At 42.2% G+C, this 19316-nt stretch overlaps 1 protein-coding gene across 3 annotated transcripts in view; it reads left to right on the forward strand.

The window, feature by feature from the left end:
• CHCHD3 (coiled-coil-helix-coiled-coil-helix domain containing 3) overlaps positions 1–19316 on the forward strand; it is a 259841-nt gene that overhangs the window by 43242 nt on the left and 197283 nt on the right. For all 3 annotated transcript variants that reach the window (XM_084787378.1, XM_084787380.1, XM_084787379.1), the window contains exon 3: positions 7608–7689. In XM_084787378.1, the coding sequence (XP_084643504.1) occupies positions 7608–7689 (82 nt within the window). The remainder of the gene's footprint in view (positions 1–7607; positions 7690–19316) is intronic.

The raw sequence follows: 19316 nt of genomic DNA on the forward strand, positions 1-19316 counted from the left end.
TTCTTGTATCTTAGACCCCACCCTCGCTGCTAGTCTGCACTGCCAGTGGTTCCCACCTTCAGTCTCATCCGCAGGACCCCTGGCCCCATCCCCTGAGGTTTTGCTTCTGTGGGTCTCTAATAGTCTGCTGGTGGTGCTGCTGGGTGGGGCCTCACGTGGAGAACCACTCACTGTCTTATGCTTCCTCCTCCAGATTAAATGCCCGCTAGCATGTTATATTTCCTTATGCTCTTCCTAGGTTTTACAACCTGAAGTCCAGCTTCTTAGCATTCCTTTCACAGATTTCCTGCCTAGTTTCCAAAACTCTCACAGTTCAGTGTACTTTACTCTTCTGCTTTTACTTATATCAAACAAGTCGAATTTGTTTTCCTTTTCCTTTTTGTATTAATTTAGGACTTGCTTAAGTTCCACCTCTTCAGTGATAGTGTTCCTTGGGATGTGGCCTTTCCATTAAAGCCCAGGGGCACAGCGCACTATCCTATTAGTTTTCTCCTTAATGGCAGGGACTCTTCTGTGTCTTCATCTCTCAGACCTGAGCATGGGATTAAGCTGAAGTAGATTTACTGTGTAGTGAATTTATTTCCCCAGCTTAGATATACCTAGAAATCCTTGATTTGGGGGCGAGGAAGGGAGTGAAACCAACAAATGTTAACTCACCCAGTTTATTAGAGAACAGAAAACATTGAAACAGAAAGGTTTAGCTAGTACAGTAAAAATGAATACCCATCCTCCTTTGTGAATAGCAGGTTGTTGGTGGTTTTTGAAGGTTCTGGATTTTCGGTGAGGGAGGGTCCGTGAGTGGGAACCTGGTGGATAGTTGAGGTGCTGGGATTTGTTTAGAGGCCCTTTGAGAGGGGTTGTAGTCTTCTCCATGGAAAGCCAGACTACTTTATTTTTGTTGAGATGAGGGTTCAACTCCACAAATCAGTCTGTAGATGTGTGCCTGCAATTTTTTTCTGCCCGCCTTCCTTCCTTCCTTCCTTCCTTCCTTCCTTCCTTCCTTCCTTCCTTTCCCTCATTGTAAATCCTATATGTATTTTGCTGGTTCAGTATTGAGAGATAATTTCTGTGAATGAAACACTTGTCACTTTCAAGTAGAACACCCAGCAGTGTGTCGTTGCCTGTGCTAGACCACTTTGCTCCCCTATGCTCAAGACCTCGGGCCTTCTGTAGCACAGGGAGGCTCAAGCTGGAGTTCAGTCCCTCATTCTTCTGCTTAACACGATTACAACACAGGACAGTGGGCACCTGATGGTTTGCGTCCTTCTTTTACAGGTGCCACAGCTGTGGCCTGGAGCCAAGTCAAAGCTAGGGAAAGCTAGTCTTAGTCTTGTTTGGAAAAGGTAACCTGGAGATATTTGAATTAAATGGAAATAGGGTTTGTGTGGTTTTTATACCTCATTTGGGATTGGAGAGTTAATGTTGTTTAATTTATATTTGTGTCCCCAGTGAACAAAATATATCCATTTTTGAAACAAACAAAAATTAAGCTATGCATCAAAAAGCAATATCCAGGAGTAATTATTATTTTTTAATTTAAATTATAGATCTTATTTTCCTAGAGGCTTTGTGAGATCTTGCAACTATTATTCAGGATATTAAGACATGAAATACTAGATGTATCTGCTTCTCAATACTGGTTTTACAATTGTCTCCTTACAAATGTAAAAACTGTAGGCTATGAATTACGAACTTGTCTATTGCTATTCAGATTCTGCATCCCAGTATTGATGTGTGTTTTCACAAAGAACGGGATGTGGAGGTGGTTTGTGAGTGCTTATCATAAAGCAAACAATGAAATAGGCATCATTTGCATATTGTGCCATTCAAATTATAAGTTTACAAAGGTGTATAAATCCTGATGCAGGAATGATGTTACAAAATAGACTATTAACTTGGTGTCTACGTTTTTATGTTGCCAAAGTCTTTGTAACACTGTACCTCCTGATACAATTAATGCTTACACTTGGGCATGTGCAGTTAGGACCTTTGCTTCTGTCTTCACTAACTTTAATGTGTTAGTGGGCACAGTTATCCAGGTGGGTATTTAGACAGGCTGCAGGTTTTGAAGCAGTTTTACGATACATTTCCTGTAACAGGACATTGTGCTGTTAATTGTTGTCAGAACATATTATTTTTGGATGTGTGTTTTTGTGTGTTTAAATAAGTTTGTCTGCCAGGTAGAGTGTGTCACAAATGACAAACTGTTACATATTTATTTACCCCTGAGATCTATCCTAGTCATCAAAGCCTGCATTTATTAGGAGATGCGGGAAGGACAAGATTTATGCTGCAGTACATGCCGGGCTGTTTAGCTGTTATATTCTGTGTTGTATTTCATTGATTGCATGGATGCTTCCATTAGTGCTTTCAAAAATAAGTTCTCTTCATATTAATGAATTTATTGCCATCTTAGGATTAATGAGTGTTTCTGTGGAGCTGGAAATGTAATTTGAGTGTATCTTTTGCTACAGGCTCAAGTGTCTAAATCCAGAAAAGGCAGCATCCTCTAAAATCTGGATGTGTTAAACAGTAACATATTTTCTCCACATAGTACAGCTTCCTAGTTTCTCTCAGTGCTTAGCATGGAAAATAATAGGTTTTTCTATAACTGGACATGAAGTGAATCTGTAAACTAAAGCCCAAAAGGGAAATTAAGTAAAGGGATGATCCCTAAGGAACTAATGTTTTCTAAGTAGCAAGTCTTAGTTTTTATTAAGCAATTTATTAGAGATTAAGAAATACTGCTGCTCCCCACCACACGCCAAAAATCAAGCCGTGTTATGGTGGCACATTTCCTTTAATCCTAGTGCTTAGGAGGCAGAAGCAGGCGGAACTCTATGAGTTCGAGGCCAGCCTGGTCTATAGGGTGAATTCCAGGACAGCTAGGGCTACACAGAGAAACCCTGTCTGGACTCCCCTGCCCCCCAAAGAAAAGAAATGCTGTAACTAATGTGCAAGGATTAGGCACAGCAGCCGTAAGGTAGGGAAGTCGCACAGGAAGGTGGTGTATTCCTTGAAATCTGTGACATTCCTGTAAATCTGGAATTGGTTTTCAATCTTCGGCCTTTTCCATAGGTAATGAGTGTATAAGACCTGTCCACAGCTCAGGGATCTGTAGGTGTCTGCATCGCTGCTCTCTGGCCTAATCAGGCTCTCTGTAACAGAGATTTGGCTACAAGTCAGGGGTGCAGAAGAGCTGAAGTAATGTGTGCCCCACTGCTCTGAGGGGTGTGGCCGCGAGGCTCACAGCTCCAAAGATTACTCAGAAGTGAGTATAGCAAGGTTAGCCATCTTGGATCTTCTCTACCTGGTCCTAAACACACATTTATAGCTTGGAAATTTAATTGAGAAGAGAATTATAGGATTCCCTGTCAACTATTTGAACTATCCAAAACTATTAAAACAAGCAAGCAAATAAAAATTCGTTAGGAATCAAGAATTATTTTTAGGTAAGAGGTTTAAGGTCACATTCAATATAACCAAGTAGCAGCAATTCTCAGATTTTTCTTATATTTTATGCTGTGTCCTATTTCCATAACCACTTGACTGAATGTGTTTGTGTTCATTAAAACATATTTATTCATTATTGAGAACGTCTTGTGATTTATTTATTTATTTTTTTTTGGAGACTATTCTGAGGTATGGGGTACATCTATTTGCAGAAAATATCCCTAAGCCTTAACATATTTTAAAGGGAATGTGTGTATGTATGTAAAAGGCACAGTCATACTCATTGAACAGGAAGCAGCATGTGCAGATTTCCAGGGAAAGCCTCCCTTAGATGGCGTGAGCAGCTCTCCCACTTCACATCTCTCAAACCTTTACCAATTCTTAAAGGTCTGCTTGGGAACTCACAGGGCTAATGGCCGAATGCCTTTCCTCAGCTTCTCCTAGAACTGTGATCTTGAAACCCTGACCTTTTAGTTTAATAACTGTTGTAGTTGAGAAAAATGTTCAGATCTGGAGAGTTGGGGAAGTTTCCAGAAAGGCTGTTTTAAATAGCTGGCTCTGTGTGCTGTATCTTTTCTCCTGGGTGCTTTGGATCTGACCTATCAGAAGAAATACATTGTTGCTTTCTGTATTCTATTGATTTAAAAACAAATAACATGAAGCTTAGGTTTGCACAGGAGCCATTACCACATCAGCTTATTTTCTGCCTCTGCTTTGATCTGCTATTGTAGATTCTAAATTCTTTATGCTAGGTCATGAGTTATCTTTTGTCATTTTAAAATCTGATGCTAGCTTAGTAATTACTTTTCCAGCTGTGACCTTGAGACTGAAAGTTATGATTTTTTTTCCTCCCTCATTTCTTGGAAATAGCTAGGGCATTATGTAGCTGTGTTTTGTTCTTTTTACTGACCAGAAGTGATGTCACCCAGCTCATCATTTGGGCATGCCTTCTAGAGCTTTCTTGCCCTTTTCCCTTTTCCATTTCCATGTCCCCATCTCCTGTGGCCTGCCTAGATTATGCCACCTTTAATCCATTTGCTCTTGCTTCTTGCTCACGAGAGGCCATGGGGCCTGATTAGGACAGGCAGAGAATATTGGGAAAGAAACAGTAGCCCTCCATGTTGGATTTCCTTCTCCCTGTAGTACTGTGCCGGCACAGTCTTACCTACATGGCCTTGTTGCCATCGGTGCACCTGCTTACCCTTTGGTAATGCCATTTCCTCTTTGACCCTGGTGATCACATCACTACTTTTTTTTCTTTTTTTCTTTTTTTTTGGCTTTTCCCCTGTCAGGAAGCCTCAGTGTCACAGATGGGAAATGAGCCACGAAGATATGTCACTGCTCTAAGCGAAAGGAGTCAGATGTAGAAAGACACGCTGTAAGGCTCACTGTTGAATCTCACACGTTGGGCCACAGAATTAGAGCTGAGAGCAGGGAGATGTTGGCTATAGGTTGCTGATTTTCAGCTCTGGATGAGGAAGCTCCAGGGAGACAGAATATGCAGCATGAAGACTTCATTTTATATATTATTTTGTACTTGAGATTTCATAAGACCAAATTTTATACATAAACACCCGATAAACTGTGGTGGCTAATGTGTTAATTTGACTGCAGTAGTCATTACACAATTTGCTTAAATATAAAATGATCCCGTTGAGTATATCCTTTTTGTTTTTTCTATTATTCTCCAATAAAGTTGAAAAAAATCCCTATAAATCAAAAAGACATGAGATTTTCTTTTTAGCTCACATGGAAAACTGATCTCCGTGACTATTTAGTCTTGACATACTGAGCTTTTCCAGAGGCCTAGTTTTAATCAGTTGATGTTGGTGGAGAATTTTAGTGAATTTTACTTGAGAGGAAGTAGTCTATTGTGATTTTAACTTTCCTAGGAGAAGTGTGGCTGCACCTCTAGAGCAACAACGCGCTGGGTACCTGGTCTGCCAGACTTCAGGATACGTTTTGATTGGGTGGAGCTTTGTTCCTCCCAAGAGGATTTTCTCTCCCATTGAGAGCTTTCTGAGAAGTTGGCCATGTTGGTCACCCCTGTGTGATGCATAGTTCAGAGCTGCAGGGTGGACAGGTTCAGTCACAAGCCTTGTGTTTGGATGAGGAACCCAAAAGTCAGAGAGATTAAGTATTTGCTTATCCAAGGTCTGGCTTATAGAAAAACAGACGTAATCAGGCTCCCTTTTTGAGGTGTTACTGCTTGCAGTTTCTCTGCTGTTATTTTTATTATTTAAAAACGTTCAGTAAGAAAAACAAAACTAAGATTTATCTGGATGTAAGAGTAATTCTCTGTTGTAGCACAATTTTCTGGTTTGTGTGTGACCTTTTCAAAGTCGAGGCTGTCTTTTTTATGGTATCACTCTGAAAGAGGGAGAAACAGAACAGAGAGCCTGGAGTTGGGGTGACTCTTGACTGCTGCCTGGGCACCTCGTGTCCCCAGCATGTCGGGCTAGCCAGGCTGCTGCTGGTCCCTGCCCTTGTCTGTGGTTTATATTCTACTCACTCCTTATTGAGATGTGTGTATCATTTAAAGTGAGCAGGTCAGTTGTTTCTAGGTCATTTATAGAATTGTGTGCAGCCATCAAGCAGTCTTAGGACAATCTCAGTATCTTAGAAAGTGACCCCTAGCTTCTTGTGGTGACACAGACTGATTTTTGGGAGACAGAAGTAGCAGAATTGTGAATTTGAGGCCAGCTTGGCTTATATAGCATTAGTCTGTTTTAAAAAATCCCAGAGGGAACCAATATACACCACCCTATTGCAAACCCACAGCCAAACCAAACCAACCAACCAACCAACCAGATGGACAAAATAAACCAGAAAGTGTGTGTGCATGCACATTCATACATACCACAGTCACCAAGAGCTGTGGAAGGTCACCTGTCCACACGAGCCGTGTTTTCTCATTCCCTCCTTCTCCCATCCAGGCAGCCACCACTCGTCTTCCTGGACATACTTAAGTATTTTATTCTCTGGGTACAAGTCCCTTGTCAGCTTTGATTGGCTAATTCCTGCCACCCATCCGCTCCGTTCTGTGACTCCTCTTTTCATTCCCTGATGATGGTCTTTGATGCTGCCATTGCTTTTTTACAGTCTATAACTGAGGGGGAAATAGCCATTAAGCTTTTATATAGTCACGGTTATTGCTTAGTCTTGGTTCCATATTTAAAAATTGTTTTGTATCATATTATAAGTAAAATTTTGCATATGCTCCGAGGCAAGGTGCATCTCGCTATGTCTGGGTCACCAAATAATGTATACAAGTAGCAGACACAGACTGTCTGGTCTTCCATCTAAGAGGTGGAACCATTAGAAATAACACTAGGTTCTGTGCGTTTGGCTAGATCTTCTGAATGGTTCTGATGTTTTTTTCTCATAATTTTAGTTGGTAGCTTTCTAGTGAAGAAGAGATGGCTTTTGTTTATTTCTTATTGAAAACTCTTAAAGTAGTGTAAAACTTGTCCATTATTTACTGTTATAGCTGAAAAAAAAAATCGTTACAAGACACACATTGTATACAACCTTTTAATTAGAAAGGGCAGATGTTGCCAGCGAAGTCTCCAGGTATTTAGAAAGCTCCAGCTGTGTGCTCAGTACTGTTCTGTGTTTCTCTCCAGTTGTTGGCACTTGAAGTTGAATGGCATATGTCTCAGAAAATATTCTCATAAATTTTCAATACCTTTATTGTAAATTATGAAAAATAAATATAAATACAAAGTTTATGCTCTGTAATAAATATTTCTGTTAATTATTTAATCATTGAATCAAGAAGCTTTTAGCACGATTTTCCTCCCCTGAAGTCCTTGACAGTCTGACCTTTCTTTACAGACACTGTCAGACGTTAATGTTAGGACATCATTTTAAAGACCTTGCACTTAATGGCTTAGTCCTCACTGGGTAGTAAGCAACTCCTTCAGTTTATTATAAATTTTGGCAGGTGTGAAAATTTCTAGGTCACCAGAGGACTCTTGATTAAATTGCTCCTGAAGTGCACTAATTGGCCCTTTCCACAGTGCTCAGGGAATTCCAGGAGACACTGACCACCTGGCACAGCGTTGCCCATTTAGATCCAGCTTAGCCATCTTTTCTTGTTTTGTTTTAGCAAGCCACTTGTTTTATCTTCTTCTGCCTTCTGTTGATTGTAGTTTCTGATGAAGAGTTGAAAAGAAGAGTAGCTGAGGAGCTGGCGCTGGAACAAGCCAAGAAGGAGTCAGAAAACCAGAGACGGTGCGTTGCCAGGGGCTGGGGCATTTATTTTATGTGATGTGTGTGAGTCCCTTGACTGTCTGTATGTGTGTGCACACTGCCTGTGTTCCTGTGTCTGTAGAGGTCAGAGCAGGGCATCGCATCCCCTGGAACTGGAAGTAGAGACCCTCGGGAGTCCCATGTGGGTCCTCTGTAAGTACAACAAATGCTCTTAACTGCTGATTTAAAACCAAACAACAACAACTAAACCACTTTATTTTTGTGTGGCAGAACTCCAAAATATGCTGAACATACCCACTTAGTTCTTTTGCTTTGGGGTTATGCTTGGTAGAACCTTAAATTATTCATGTCTTTAAAAAGAATTATTGTTATATGAGCTTTGTTTTCTTAACATATGAAAAATAGTTTCTGAGGATTCCCTAGGAATTTTTAAATTTCTAAAAGAATATGTTTAAGATTGAAAATTGAATTGCTCATTACTGTATATTAAAACGGACACTTATAGGTAATGATGAATATCATATGTTACATAGTGCTTAGATTAACAAATAGCACTAATTAGTAATATGCCAACTAAAAAAATTGAGATATCATAGAAATTTGCATAGTTGAAAATGAAAGTCCTCTATAATTCTGTCTTGCAGAAATAACCACTCTTTCATGTTTTATTCTAGATTTTTTAATGTGTAGATACTCCCATTTTATTGTTGCCATTATTAACACTGTAAGAATTAATAGCTAAAAGAATGCTCCTTGAAGTAATAGAGTTAAAACCCAGAAGCCATCCAGTACCATCCTGGAGGAAGCAGGGCATGAAACAGCCATGAAGACCCATATGTGCTTTTTCAAATAATTTGCAAGAGTCATAGACTTGGGGGGAGCTGGGGATAGAAACAGTATACAGGACAGTACAGATAATGTATACACACATTATTTGAAAAAGTCCTACTCTTTAAAGATCTAAAGTATGTACTCATTCATAGAAATGCATGAGTACATTTTTAATCCAAGATCAGAGTCGCGTGCTTCCCACCCCGGCAGCTTCTGAGAGCCGCCTAGAGCACTGTGGTCATGTGGGCACATGGTAATTTTCCACTGTGAGCAGTAGGTATGCATATGCCTACATGGAGCAGGAGCTTAGAATCTATTTGTAGTTGATTTGACAAAGCAATTAGATGCGGATGCTTTGCATTGGACTGGAGTCCTCATTGGCTGTAGGACCTTCAGCATAGGATTTAAATTCTTTGGTCCTTCATCCCCTGGCTGATGAGTTTGAACTCAGAATGTATCCATTTAACATATGAAGAAGAATATAAGCTGTCCATGAGGGCCACCATTCTCTGAGGAAATAGATAATGGGTAATCACTTAAAAACTGAGCTATAATTAACACTTTCAGAATGATCTGTGTCTATATAGTGGCTTCCTATGAAATACTTTAATAATAATAATGATGATGATGATGATGATGATGTATGAAATACTTTAATAATAATAATGATGATGATGATGATGATGATGATGATAATAATAATAATAATAATAATAGGAAAAAATGTTTTGTTTGAAGCTTTTTTCCTGACAACCTCCAGCTGTCAAATCTTGGCAAATCTTGAGTGTTCTTCTTTATGACACTTGGTAGAATCAATAGCTTTTTGCCTTCTTTTTTTTTTCTTTACCAGAGAAGAAACTTTAGCACAAGCATTAAGAAAGTTTTCAGATGTAACAAGAATAAATTAATAAAAAATTAAAAAAAAAAGAAAGTTTTCAGTTCAGCCTTTTAAAAGCAGCATCTTGGAGCAACAGTGCATTTATGTAGTCGTGTCTGTTGCCTAAATTTAAATAAAGACTTCTTATGACCATTTCTTCAAAATGGTTTGTTATGCTATTGTGTTGTCACCTGTACAAGTCCTGGTGACCAAGTTTCTTTTCCCTTAAGTGCACACAGAACCATCCACCAGTTCTCCAGCCTATGAGATCTGAACAGAGGCACACAGACAAATCAATTTCAAATACGTGTGTTTGAGAAGTACATTGAAATTAATTTCCATTGTGATGTTTATCTTGCTTTTTTTTTTTTTTTGGCTTGTTTTTTTTGAGACAGGATTTTTCTATGTAGCCGTAGCTGTCCTGGACTTGCTTTGTAGACCAGGCTGGCTGCTGAGATTAAAGGCATACGCCACCACGCCTGGTTTTGTGATATTTATCTTTATAGAATTATTATTGTAACTCCACATACGAGTTTTTAATTGATGCATAGCATTGAATGTTCTAATGGCTTGCCATGTAATGTTTCCATGGACGTGTGCACGGTGCAATATTCAGTCATGGTATGACCCGCTTTCTTCTCAATTATTTCCCTTTTCTGTGAGGTAAAAATGTCCCTCCCCTATCCCCCAAGGGACAGCGTTTCTCTTGCGTAATTTTTAAAGCTCAGTCAGAACCAGAGCTGAGTACAGGAGTCCCCACTGGCGTCCGTGCTGTGTCAGGTGCTGAGGGTGAGGAGAACCAGGAGAGATTTAACAGGCTAGAGAACTTCGCAGCAGAGGAACAGCCTGAAATGTCTTCCATCAGGACAGCTTAACTCATGACCTTGTTCAGGGAGAATTCTTTGGACCAAAAGATCGGACCTTAAGTTCTGCCTAACTCAGGAGGAGCCACTCCCTATCCAGAGAAGACTGGAACTGCCTAAGGCTGAAGAGGAGGCAGTGCTCAGCAGGAGAGCCTTAACAAGGGCGCAGTGGGTGCTGGGCCTCAGGTGCCGCTGACGTCGAGATGCACCGCTGAGGGAAAAAATGGCTGCGAGTTATGATAGTGCTTTATTTCTTATAGTTTCTTATTAAAATAACCCATATTTATAAAGAAAATAAATCGGTTAGGGCAGTGGTTCTCTACTGGGGACATTTTGGTCTCCAAGGGATATTTGACAATATTTAAGAGACATTTTTAGCTGTCACACTTGTCACGTCGTATCTAGTAGATGGCAGTGGAGATGCTGCTAAAGACCGTGTAGTTCACAGGACAGGCTCCTTGCTACCTTCTGTCGCCAACAGCAAGAGTCATCTGGCTAAGCTGCCAGCTGTGCCAACAGTGAGGTCGCAGGCTTCTAGCCTTTTTCAGGCCCTTTCACACTGGCTCTCACTCACGTGATTCACATTTGGATGCTCAGTCCTGATGCCCTTGTTTCCCCACATAATGTTGTATTCCACATCCTCAAAACCTTGGCGATGTAGCCTTCCTTAAAGGATTGCTCACCTGCCACTTCCAGGGCTTTCCCAAGCTGCTAACACCATGTCTGCAAGTTTTGATGCTCTATGCAAGTGATGACACCCGAGGCAGACAAGGCTGCCTCTCTGCAGTCAGGAGGTACTTTAGGCATGTGAAAGTGTGGAAAACTATGTGTTGGTGAAATCAGCTCGTATGTGTGCCAGACCATGAGATCTATCAGACTGTATGGTACCTTGGCAGGCTTGCCTCGCACTGCTCGTGCAGCAGATGCCCTTTCTCTGCTGTTCTGACTAGTCATGGCACACACATCTAGACAAATCATGTCAGCCAAAGACATTCTGCAATCCATTCTGAATTTACCCCCACTTCGTTTAGGTTTTGTTCCTTTGTGTCTAATGCTGGCTTTCCCCATGAGAAGTTTCTTACTAGAGCCATAGTAACAGAGCTGAGTACAAGTTTTGTAGCAACCTGTGTTATAGTCTCATTAAAACCCTCAAACAATGACTACATCTGTACACAGACTTTCCATTCACCGTCCTGTAGATCTGGGGGCACTGGAGAGGCTCTGAACTGCTGATTATGAGCCTCCATGCTTAAATTCTTTTGTCTAATTTGGAATCATGCATTTGCTCATCAGAACATCTGATGGGTGGAGCAGTCATTTGGCCTGCTGCTGAGGGGCCAGAAGAGCCAGGCTGGTTTTGCTGGGACAGTCTGTTGTGTGTGCAGGCTGAAGCTGACCACACTGCTCTGCAGCTACAACAGGCCAGCCAGCACACACAGACACAGTACCCTATGTTACAGTTTAAACATAGTCTTTTAAAAATGTGATTTACTTCTCCCCTTGTCCTTCCTCCAAAAGCCAATCTCTGACAGCAAGAAAAATGTGACTACTTCTGACCTGTGACCCTTGGCATTCGAATTTCACCTCTTTACCTATAAAGGCAAGTGAGAGTATTTTAGTTTTAATAACCTTTCTTCAAGAAATCAAGAAGAAAATAAGAGTAGCCACCCAGTGGGGCAGCTAGCTGTCTGTCAGCTGAGAGAGTTCTGCCTGCTCTTTTCAAATGGATATCAGTTGAGATCTGTCCTAGGTTTTGGTCATTTGGAAAATTACATTAGATCCATTGAGTCTTAGTTTAATAAGTGGTTTAATAAATCAGTCATAAATTTTATCAGCTGTCCTCTTAGAGCATAGCATGGTTCACTTATTTTTCCATTGATAGTGGTATGGACGCCAGAAACAGGGCTTAAAACATTCTCGTATCTTTTAGTTCTTTGTGATAGTGAAATCCACGGTAATGTTGCCGTCTGTGTAAGTCCAGTCTGTTTAATATTTTTCTTTTGACTTTATTATTAGATACATTCAGCCTTTGGAGGAAAAAGCTAAAATATGGGGGAGGGAAGAGTTGTCTAGGCAAACAGTTTTGTGAGTTATGGTCATGTTTAAACTAGTGAGTAGTCATGTCCTGAAGTATTGTGTCTCTAGCCTAGAAAATGCTCACAGATCGTTTTCAGTTGAATGAAGTCAAGGCATGAAGAAACTGACCACAGCTGTCTTTCTGGGAGGGACAGTGCCATGCCTTGAATATAGTTTGTCCCCCAGTGTCCCTGTATTGGAGACTTGGCATCTGATGCTGTAAGGTGGGAGGTGATGGAATCTTTGGGAGGGAGCTAGAAAGAGGTCCGCGCGTAGCATGGGGACAGCAGGAATGCACTGCCCCTCACACTCTTCAGAACAACAAAGGTAGCCCTCATGGGACCCCTGACTACTTGTAGAAGTGAGTTGCTGTGAAAGCAAGCCAAAGCAGCCTACTCTCTGTGACTTCCTTGCTGAGACGTTGTCAACAGTAGCTTGAGCAGAATCAAGTTAGGGTGGGTGCCATGGTCTTGAATCTCCAGAACTGTGAGCATCTTCTCTTAATAAAGTTGGCTTGCCTCAGATTAGTTTTTATATTAGTGAAAAGTTGCTAATATTAATACATGTGGTTAAGTATTACATGTATATACTTGTATTAAAATAAAAACAAAATTAATTTATATCTTTATAATTTGACGTTAACCAGTGACTACAAATGTTTGTTTTAATTTAGTGTAATATTCATTCTCTTTTCTGTCATAGAAACACATTATAAGATTATAAAAAGTACATCTTCAACCTATATGCAACTTCTAAATACATAGTAATTTAAAGGCAGTAAAAACTCTAAGGGCAAGTACTTTTGAGAACTAGTGCTTACTTATCAAGGCTTACTGTAAAAGTGGTTTGGAGGTAACCTTAAGCAATCAGTTTGTAGCCGGTAGTTTTTCCTGTCATTCGTAATTGGCATGGACAGATGAATTTCTAGTTTACATGTATTTGAAGAAATGTTTATTACTATTCAGTAGCTCCATGAAGGCCTGGGTCGTCGGTACAGCAGCTGTTGTGCTGTGTCTCCCATGTCTGTCCACTTTCAGGAGGTGGATGATTTGTTAGACACAAAACCCCCTTTGTGACCAGTAATGGGATCTTCCCGGACTTAGAACCGGTTACGTAGATTATCTCATTCTGCCTGTTTCTTCCCTGCATTGCTGTAGTTCTGCACTTACACGTTTCCATTCCACTATGCTGCACAGTAGATAGAGCCCTCGTCATTCTGAGCGTCCTAGCAGAGCATAGCCCAGCCTCGGTGGGCCTGTGCTGGGGGGACGCCCACCACCTCCTGCTTATGTTCTAGGTGTTGGGATCTGGGCCAGCTGCCACTGCCAGCTTTTCTCTTGTGTCACCTCTTTGTATGTCGCAGAGACAACTGCTTTTTCACAGAAGCAGGATGGCTAGTCCACTTTTGAGCCTTATGCATAAGTTGTCATTCTTTCCAAACTTGGCTTCTCTTCTGTTGGTGCTCTGCTGCTGAGGAGTCCTGCTCCGAGTCCCTTTCCAGAAGCTGTTTTCACATGGCAGGAATCTCAAAGCCGGAAAACTAAAGCCAATCAAGCATGCCATCAAAATCTGTAACTTTTTAACTTGTAATTTCAGCAGTGATGTTCAGCCACCTATTGTTCAGATGTTTCTTTTGACAGTAATTACAGCGTTTTCTCTCAGGAAACATAGTGCTTGAAGTAATTTTTGCCGAAACTGGTTTCTCTGTGTGGAAATGTCTGGGAAATCATCTCTCAGTGTTCTGTTGTCGCTCATGTTGAAGTTTTTCCATTACCTGAACAGTCCAGGTTTTCCTTTTTTTGGGGGGGGGGGTAGGGTTTGGTGGGGGGAGTTGTAAGGTGCTCTTATAATTTGTTATTTCTTACTCTATTACTACTTATCCAAAGCACTGTTACTTTTGTCAAAATAGGTGGCTGAGATGACTGCAGCAGAGCTAGGCAGGAACTGGACTTCCCGCAGCCTGCTCAGTCCATGGCTGAGGTGATGGTAGCCCGCTGCCTCGCATGGTTACGTAAACACTTACTCAGAGGAAATCTAGTGTGCAGGCTGATGCAGGCCAGGCTGCTGCACCGAGCGGCCTCCTCTTTCCCCCTAGTTCTTCTTTCTAGAGCACGGGCCTTCGTCTTTGCAGGCCTCCTGCTGCCTTGGTGCTTTGTCCAGGAAACACATTTACAGTGAGGAGCATAATATGAGGGACACTTTTTTAAAAAATCCAAATCCCTGTTTAGTTTTAGAAGGTAGGTGAGCTGTGGCTTGATGTCCGTTTCTTTAAGTGCAGAAGGCAGTAGTCCACATACGCTGGCCTATCCCTGGCTGTTTGATCAGCCTTCTGGAGTCCATCTGCTGGTCTGCTGGTGATGATGTGTTAGAAGTGTCAAAAAGCAGCCCAGGCTGCCTGTAAGGGCCATGTGTGAGTCCATGCTGTGCAGCAGCAGGGGTCGGTGTCGATGTCTGTGGCTCGTATTACCACTGGAGAACATGGGAATGACTCTGGTTGGGGCAGCACCTGGGGACCACGGGGATGTCCAGGGGCTGTGCAGAACTGGCCTGCTCTTTATTGGGTGAGCTGCTCTGGAGAGCCGGCCCCATTTATTACCAGCAGCAGCACTTGGGAGCCTGGGGCCTATGCCTCTCCCAGGCAGCACAGTGGATCTGGCCCTGGTGGCAGAAGTGTGGGAGAGCTGGCCCTGCCACTGGTCTCTCGTCTGCTGTGGGTGGCATGGGTGTAGAGATGATTCTCCTGCCTCTTTCACCACTTTCAGCAGTCAGTCTGGAGAGCTAGCCCTGCCCCTAACCAGCTGGAGCACTCAGTGGGCCCTGCACCTTGCCTGGACAGCACAGCGGAGCTGACCCTGGTGGCAGGGCCACAGGTGAGCTGCCTCTGAGGATGAGCACTGGATATCTGGTCCCACTGCGAGGTGGCATGGTGGAGGTGATGGCTCTCCTCCCTTGCCCTTCACCACCTGCATCAGTCAGGAGAGCTGGCCCCAGGGTCATGAGAGTAGGTGAGCTGTCTCTGTCTTTCACCTGGCTGGCTCTGGAGGCATGGGTGCGGGTGAGTTGGCTCTGAGGGCGTGAGAGCAGGTGAACTTACCCTGCTACCTGCCCATGGCATCACTGGGTGGCCTAGCTGGAGCACTGCAGGAGAACTCACCCTGGTGATGTGTGTGGATAAGGGGAAGCTGGTGAGCTGACCAGTCAGCTACCACCCAGGCCCAGATCCAGAGCTCTGACTTGGCCCACCCCAAAATCTGTATCATCTGTGAATGGTTGGAACTAGTCCTGCTGATCCAAAGCTGCAGGGTCTCCATGACACAGGGCAACAGCAGGATAACCAGGAGGAGTCCCGATGAGGATCCAGTATTGATGGTACCACAGAAACCAGAGATTCCAAACCAGGCCAGTGACTCATTGCAATGAACATTTGCAAGTGAAGATGTGTGGACAGAGGGATATACTGTGGGACACACTGTGACACACTACAGCTTCCACGATGAGATATTTTCTCTGCTTTGGGTTTTTGTTTTGTTTTGTTTGTGTGTGTGTGTGTGATTTATTTGGGGGAGGAGGCTGCAGTGATAAAGAGTGGATATGAGGGGATGGGGTGATAAGTGGGACTAGGGTGCATGATGTAAAACTCAAAAGGAATCAACACAAAGTTAAAAGAAATGAAAATAAAAACTACATTTATTTTAGAAAAAAAGTGTCAGAAAGTTTGCCATCTTTGGTAGAGGCTGATGACTCTGGAGAGATGTTCAGAGAGGGCCAACATCTCTCCCCTTTCCTTTTTTGATCTTTTTATTTTTATTTTATTTTATTTTGTCAGCTGTGCCCTGAGTGGAAAAGGAGTTCAAGTGACATAGCTGTAAATCACATGTGAATTTCATCTCACCTTAGGCTTATATTTCTAAACACTGGTTTTTCCCTTATGTTTTAAGTAGTGTTTGCTTCCCTCATCTTTGAAAACTAGCCTAGAAGTCACTATTCTCTGCTTGTTTGTGTGAATTCCTTTAGTAATGGCAATTTCTTGATAGTTCTCTTTAACTTACTATTGGGACTGTTTTCGAGATAGCACAGTGGAGAAGATGGTGAAGGAGCCAGCCCTCTGCTTTGTGAACTTCATCATCATCTACTTCTGGTCAGAGCTGTGCTCAATGTTCCCCTGCTAGTGCTGAGCTTGGAGCAGCTCATGCGCATGTGTGGTGTGGAGGCAGCCACTTCTCAGGAAACAGGACTGATAGAGGTGTGATGGTTATTTTCTTCCATGGTTGCCAAACGGAAATCATCTTGCTTTTATTTATCCTTATATTCATCCTTAGACTTTGGCAGGACATGTAAGGAGTTAAGGAAAAGCTCAGATGGCTTCCTGTTTTGTGTTGGATGGTGCTGGCTGTGTTGGGCTGGTGGCTTGTCTCTACTGTGTGTTTGCCCTTCATGAGAAAGTCAGAGCTGTCACACAGAGCTCATAGGCTTAAAAAGTTAGCTGCTCGGGCAGTTTGCCTTTGAATCCCTCCCTCAAAGTGTGTGTAGCCACCACGAGAACAATTTATTAGTTATACACTATTTACAACTGCTTCCTTCTACGTAAACTATCTAGAGCCTCCAGGCGTCAGCTATTTCATTTGGAGAGTTTTTCAACTTGCCTCATTAAAATGGTTTTAGTGTCAAGTATAAAGTAGAAAAATGAACGTTAGCCATGTAAATATTTCAACTAACAAGTTAAATTCAAGTTCCAGCGTACCACTTAGCTGTTTCCTAGCTTCTCTATTTAGAGAGTGCGGATTCTATCAAAACAGGAGTCTCTTAAAAACCAAGAACTTCATTTCACTTTGCCTCCCTGGTGGAGTTGATGGATTAAAACCAAACCACATCAAAACAGTGCCCCCCCATCACTGAAATCACCAATTTAATGTGAAAAATGTCTATTAATTAAAAAGCCATTATCCAACTGAATTTCTGTGACTCTTATTATTTCTACAGAACCAAATTGCTTTGACTAAGAAAGGTCATTCCTCAAAGTCCTGAAAACATAGATAATATTGGTTTGTAGAAAAATGTACCAAGGAAATACTCCTCATCCTCACTGCCTTCTTGTTCTCCCATAAAAACCACTCACCAGTCTTATCCTAGGGGTGATGTAGTCTTATGGTTAAACAGGCTGATATTATATAACCAGGTGTTCTCTCTACTCACTCTGTAGAGATCCTAGGTAGACTTTAACTTGAATAATAAGCACCATTTAAGAATATTCCCAGACAAGCATGGCCGGTTGATGTCTGCCTGTAGTCTTAGAACTGGAGGTATGAGGAGCGCAAATTCAAGGCCAGCTAGGGTTACAGTGAGACTGTATTTCAGAAGAAACAAATAACGAAGATGCTCACTAATCATGTGGAATGGTAGGCTCACAGTTTGAGACACTTTGCTTGTCCAAACACTTCGTATAACTGCTGATTGTCTTGTCCTTCTATTCCTATGAGGCTGATTCTGACTTATTGGTCTCCCCACTTTGTGGATGAAATGACTAAAGCATAGAGCTCATTTGCCAAATAGTCAAGTTGCCAAAGAGGAGAAAGCTGGGCTGGACCCCATCCTTACTGCACTGGGCTGTGCTGCCGATGCTGGCTTGGTGTCTGGTTCCACAGGGATGCTTCCTGTGGGCTGTCTGTCTGCATGCTCCTCCTTGGCTTCCCTTGAGGTGGTGTGCTAAAGGGTTATAGTTGCAGGGTGGAGTGTGACCAGCTCTGCTGGTTATGGAGCTCAAGAAATAAGGGTTTTAGTTCTAAAAGACTTGCCAAGAGAAGGACTTTTTCAGTGTCCTTAAAAAAAAAAATTCACATGACTATATTTTGAAATGAAACTGTCACAATACTGTCAAAATGGTAAAGATTAATATTTCTGTAGACTTTGTTGGAAGCTGTGCATTTCTTTATAAATATATCTTTCAACTGTGCAATTCTGTTTTTATAGAATTAAAGAAGCCCAAACTATTATCCAAGTGAGTCTTTGTAAAAACGTGAGGTTTGTCTTAGAAAGCTTTCTTCCAGCTGATGAAAATATGAATAATGTTAGTTTAACAAAAAGCATTTTGATTACTAATTATTCTTGACTCCCTCTTCCTGCTTTATGTCCTTGCATCCTCTTTCTAATTAACTGAGCCCTGAAACAGGCGCTTTCAAATACACTATGCTTCCATCTCTCACCATTGTCACCCTGCCTGTATCTCACTGAGGGGGGATTTCATTCCCTTTCTCCAGGGACTTTGGAGCAGTCCTTTGAGGTTGTCACAGCATGTAGGGTCCTGCCATTGAGCAGATAGAGGCTAGCCATGTCACTTTTACACAGCCTGCCTTTATCCCCGCTCTCTCCTTGAACACTCCAACCACGTCTGGTCTGATGGTAGCCTTGTGTGTGCAAGTATTCTTACTTACTGCTCAGAATACTTGGATCCCCTGGTTTGTGTGGTGGGCCCCCCTTTCTCAACTGTATAGGGAGGCTTTGGCCATCACTGTCAGTGGCGTAATCAGCCCCAGCTTCCTGTCCTGCTGTCGTCTTCCTTTGGCTCCCCAGTTTTTGCTTGTGTATATTTGTGGCACTGCGTCTGTCTATTGTGTATATGGACAAAACACATTGCCTGTCATTTGGGAGATATCTAAAGATACTTGCTCAATTACAGAGAAACTTTGTTGTGGCTAACTTTGCTGTTTCTTCTAAGCTGGCTGGCCAGCAAGCCCAGCTCTGAGCACAGACACACTGCTGTGCTCGGCTCTTTCTTACCTGGGCGCTGGGCATCTGCACTCCTGAGCGCTGGGCATCTGCACTCCTGGGCGCTGGGCATCTGCACTCCTGGGCGCTGGGCATCTGCACTCAGGCCCTCAGCAGTTAGCAAGCACTTCATGCGTGAGCCATTTTCAAGCCTGTTTTGTTTCTTTTTTCTCTTTTTTAGTAAACACTTGAAACCTAACAGAATGAGGATATACCCTTCTTTTGTTTTTGTTTTTGGA

Source organism: Acomys minous (assembly GCF_964271855.1).
Source record: "Acomys minous genome assembly, chromosome: 6".
Lineage (NCBI taxonomy): Eukaryota > Metazoa > Chordata > Mammalia > Rodentia > Muridae > Acomys > Acomys minous.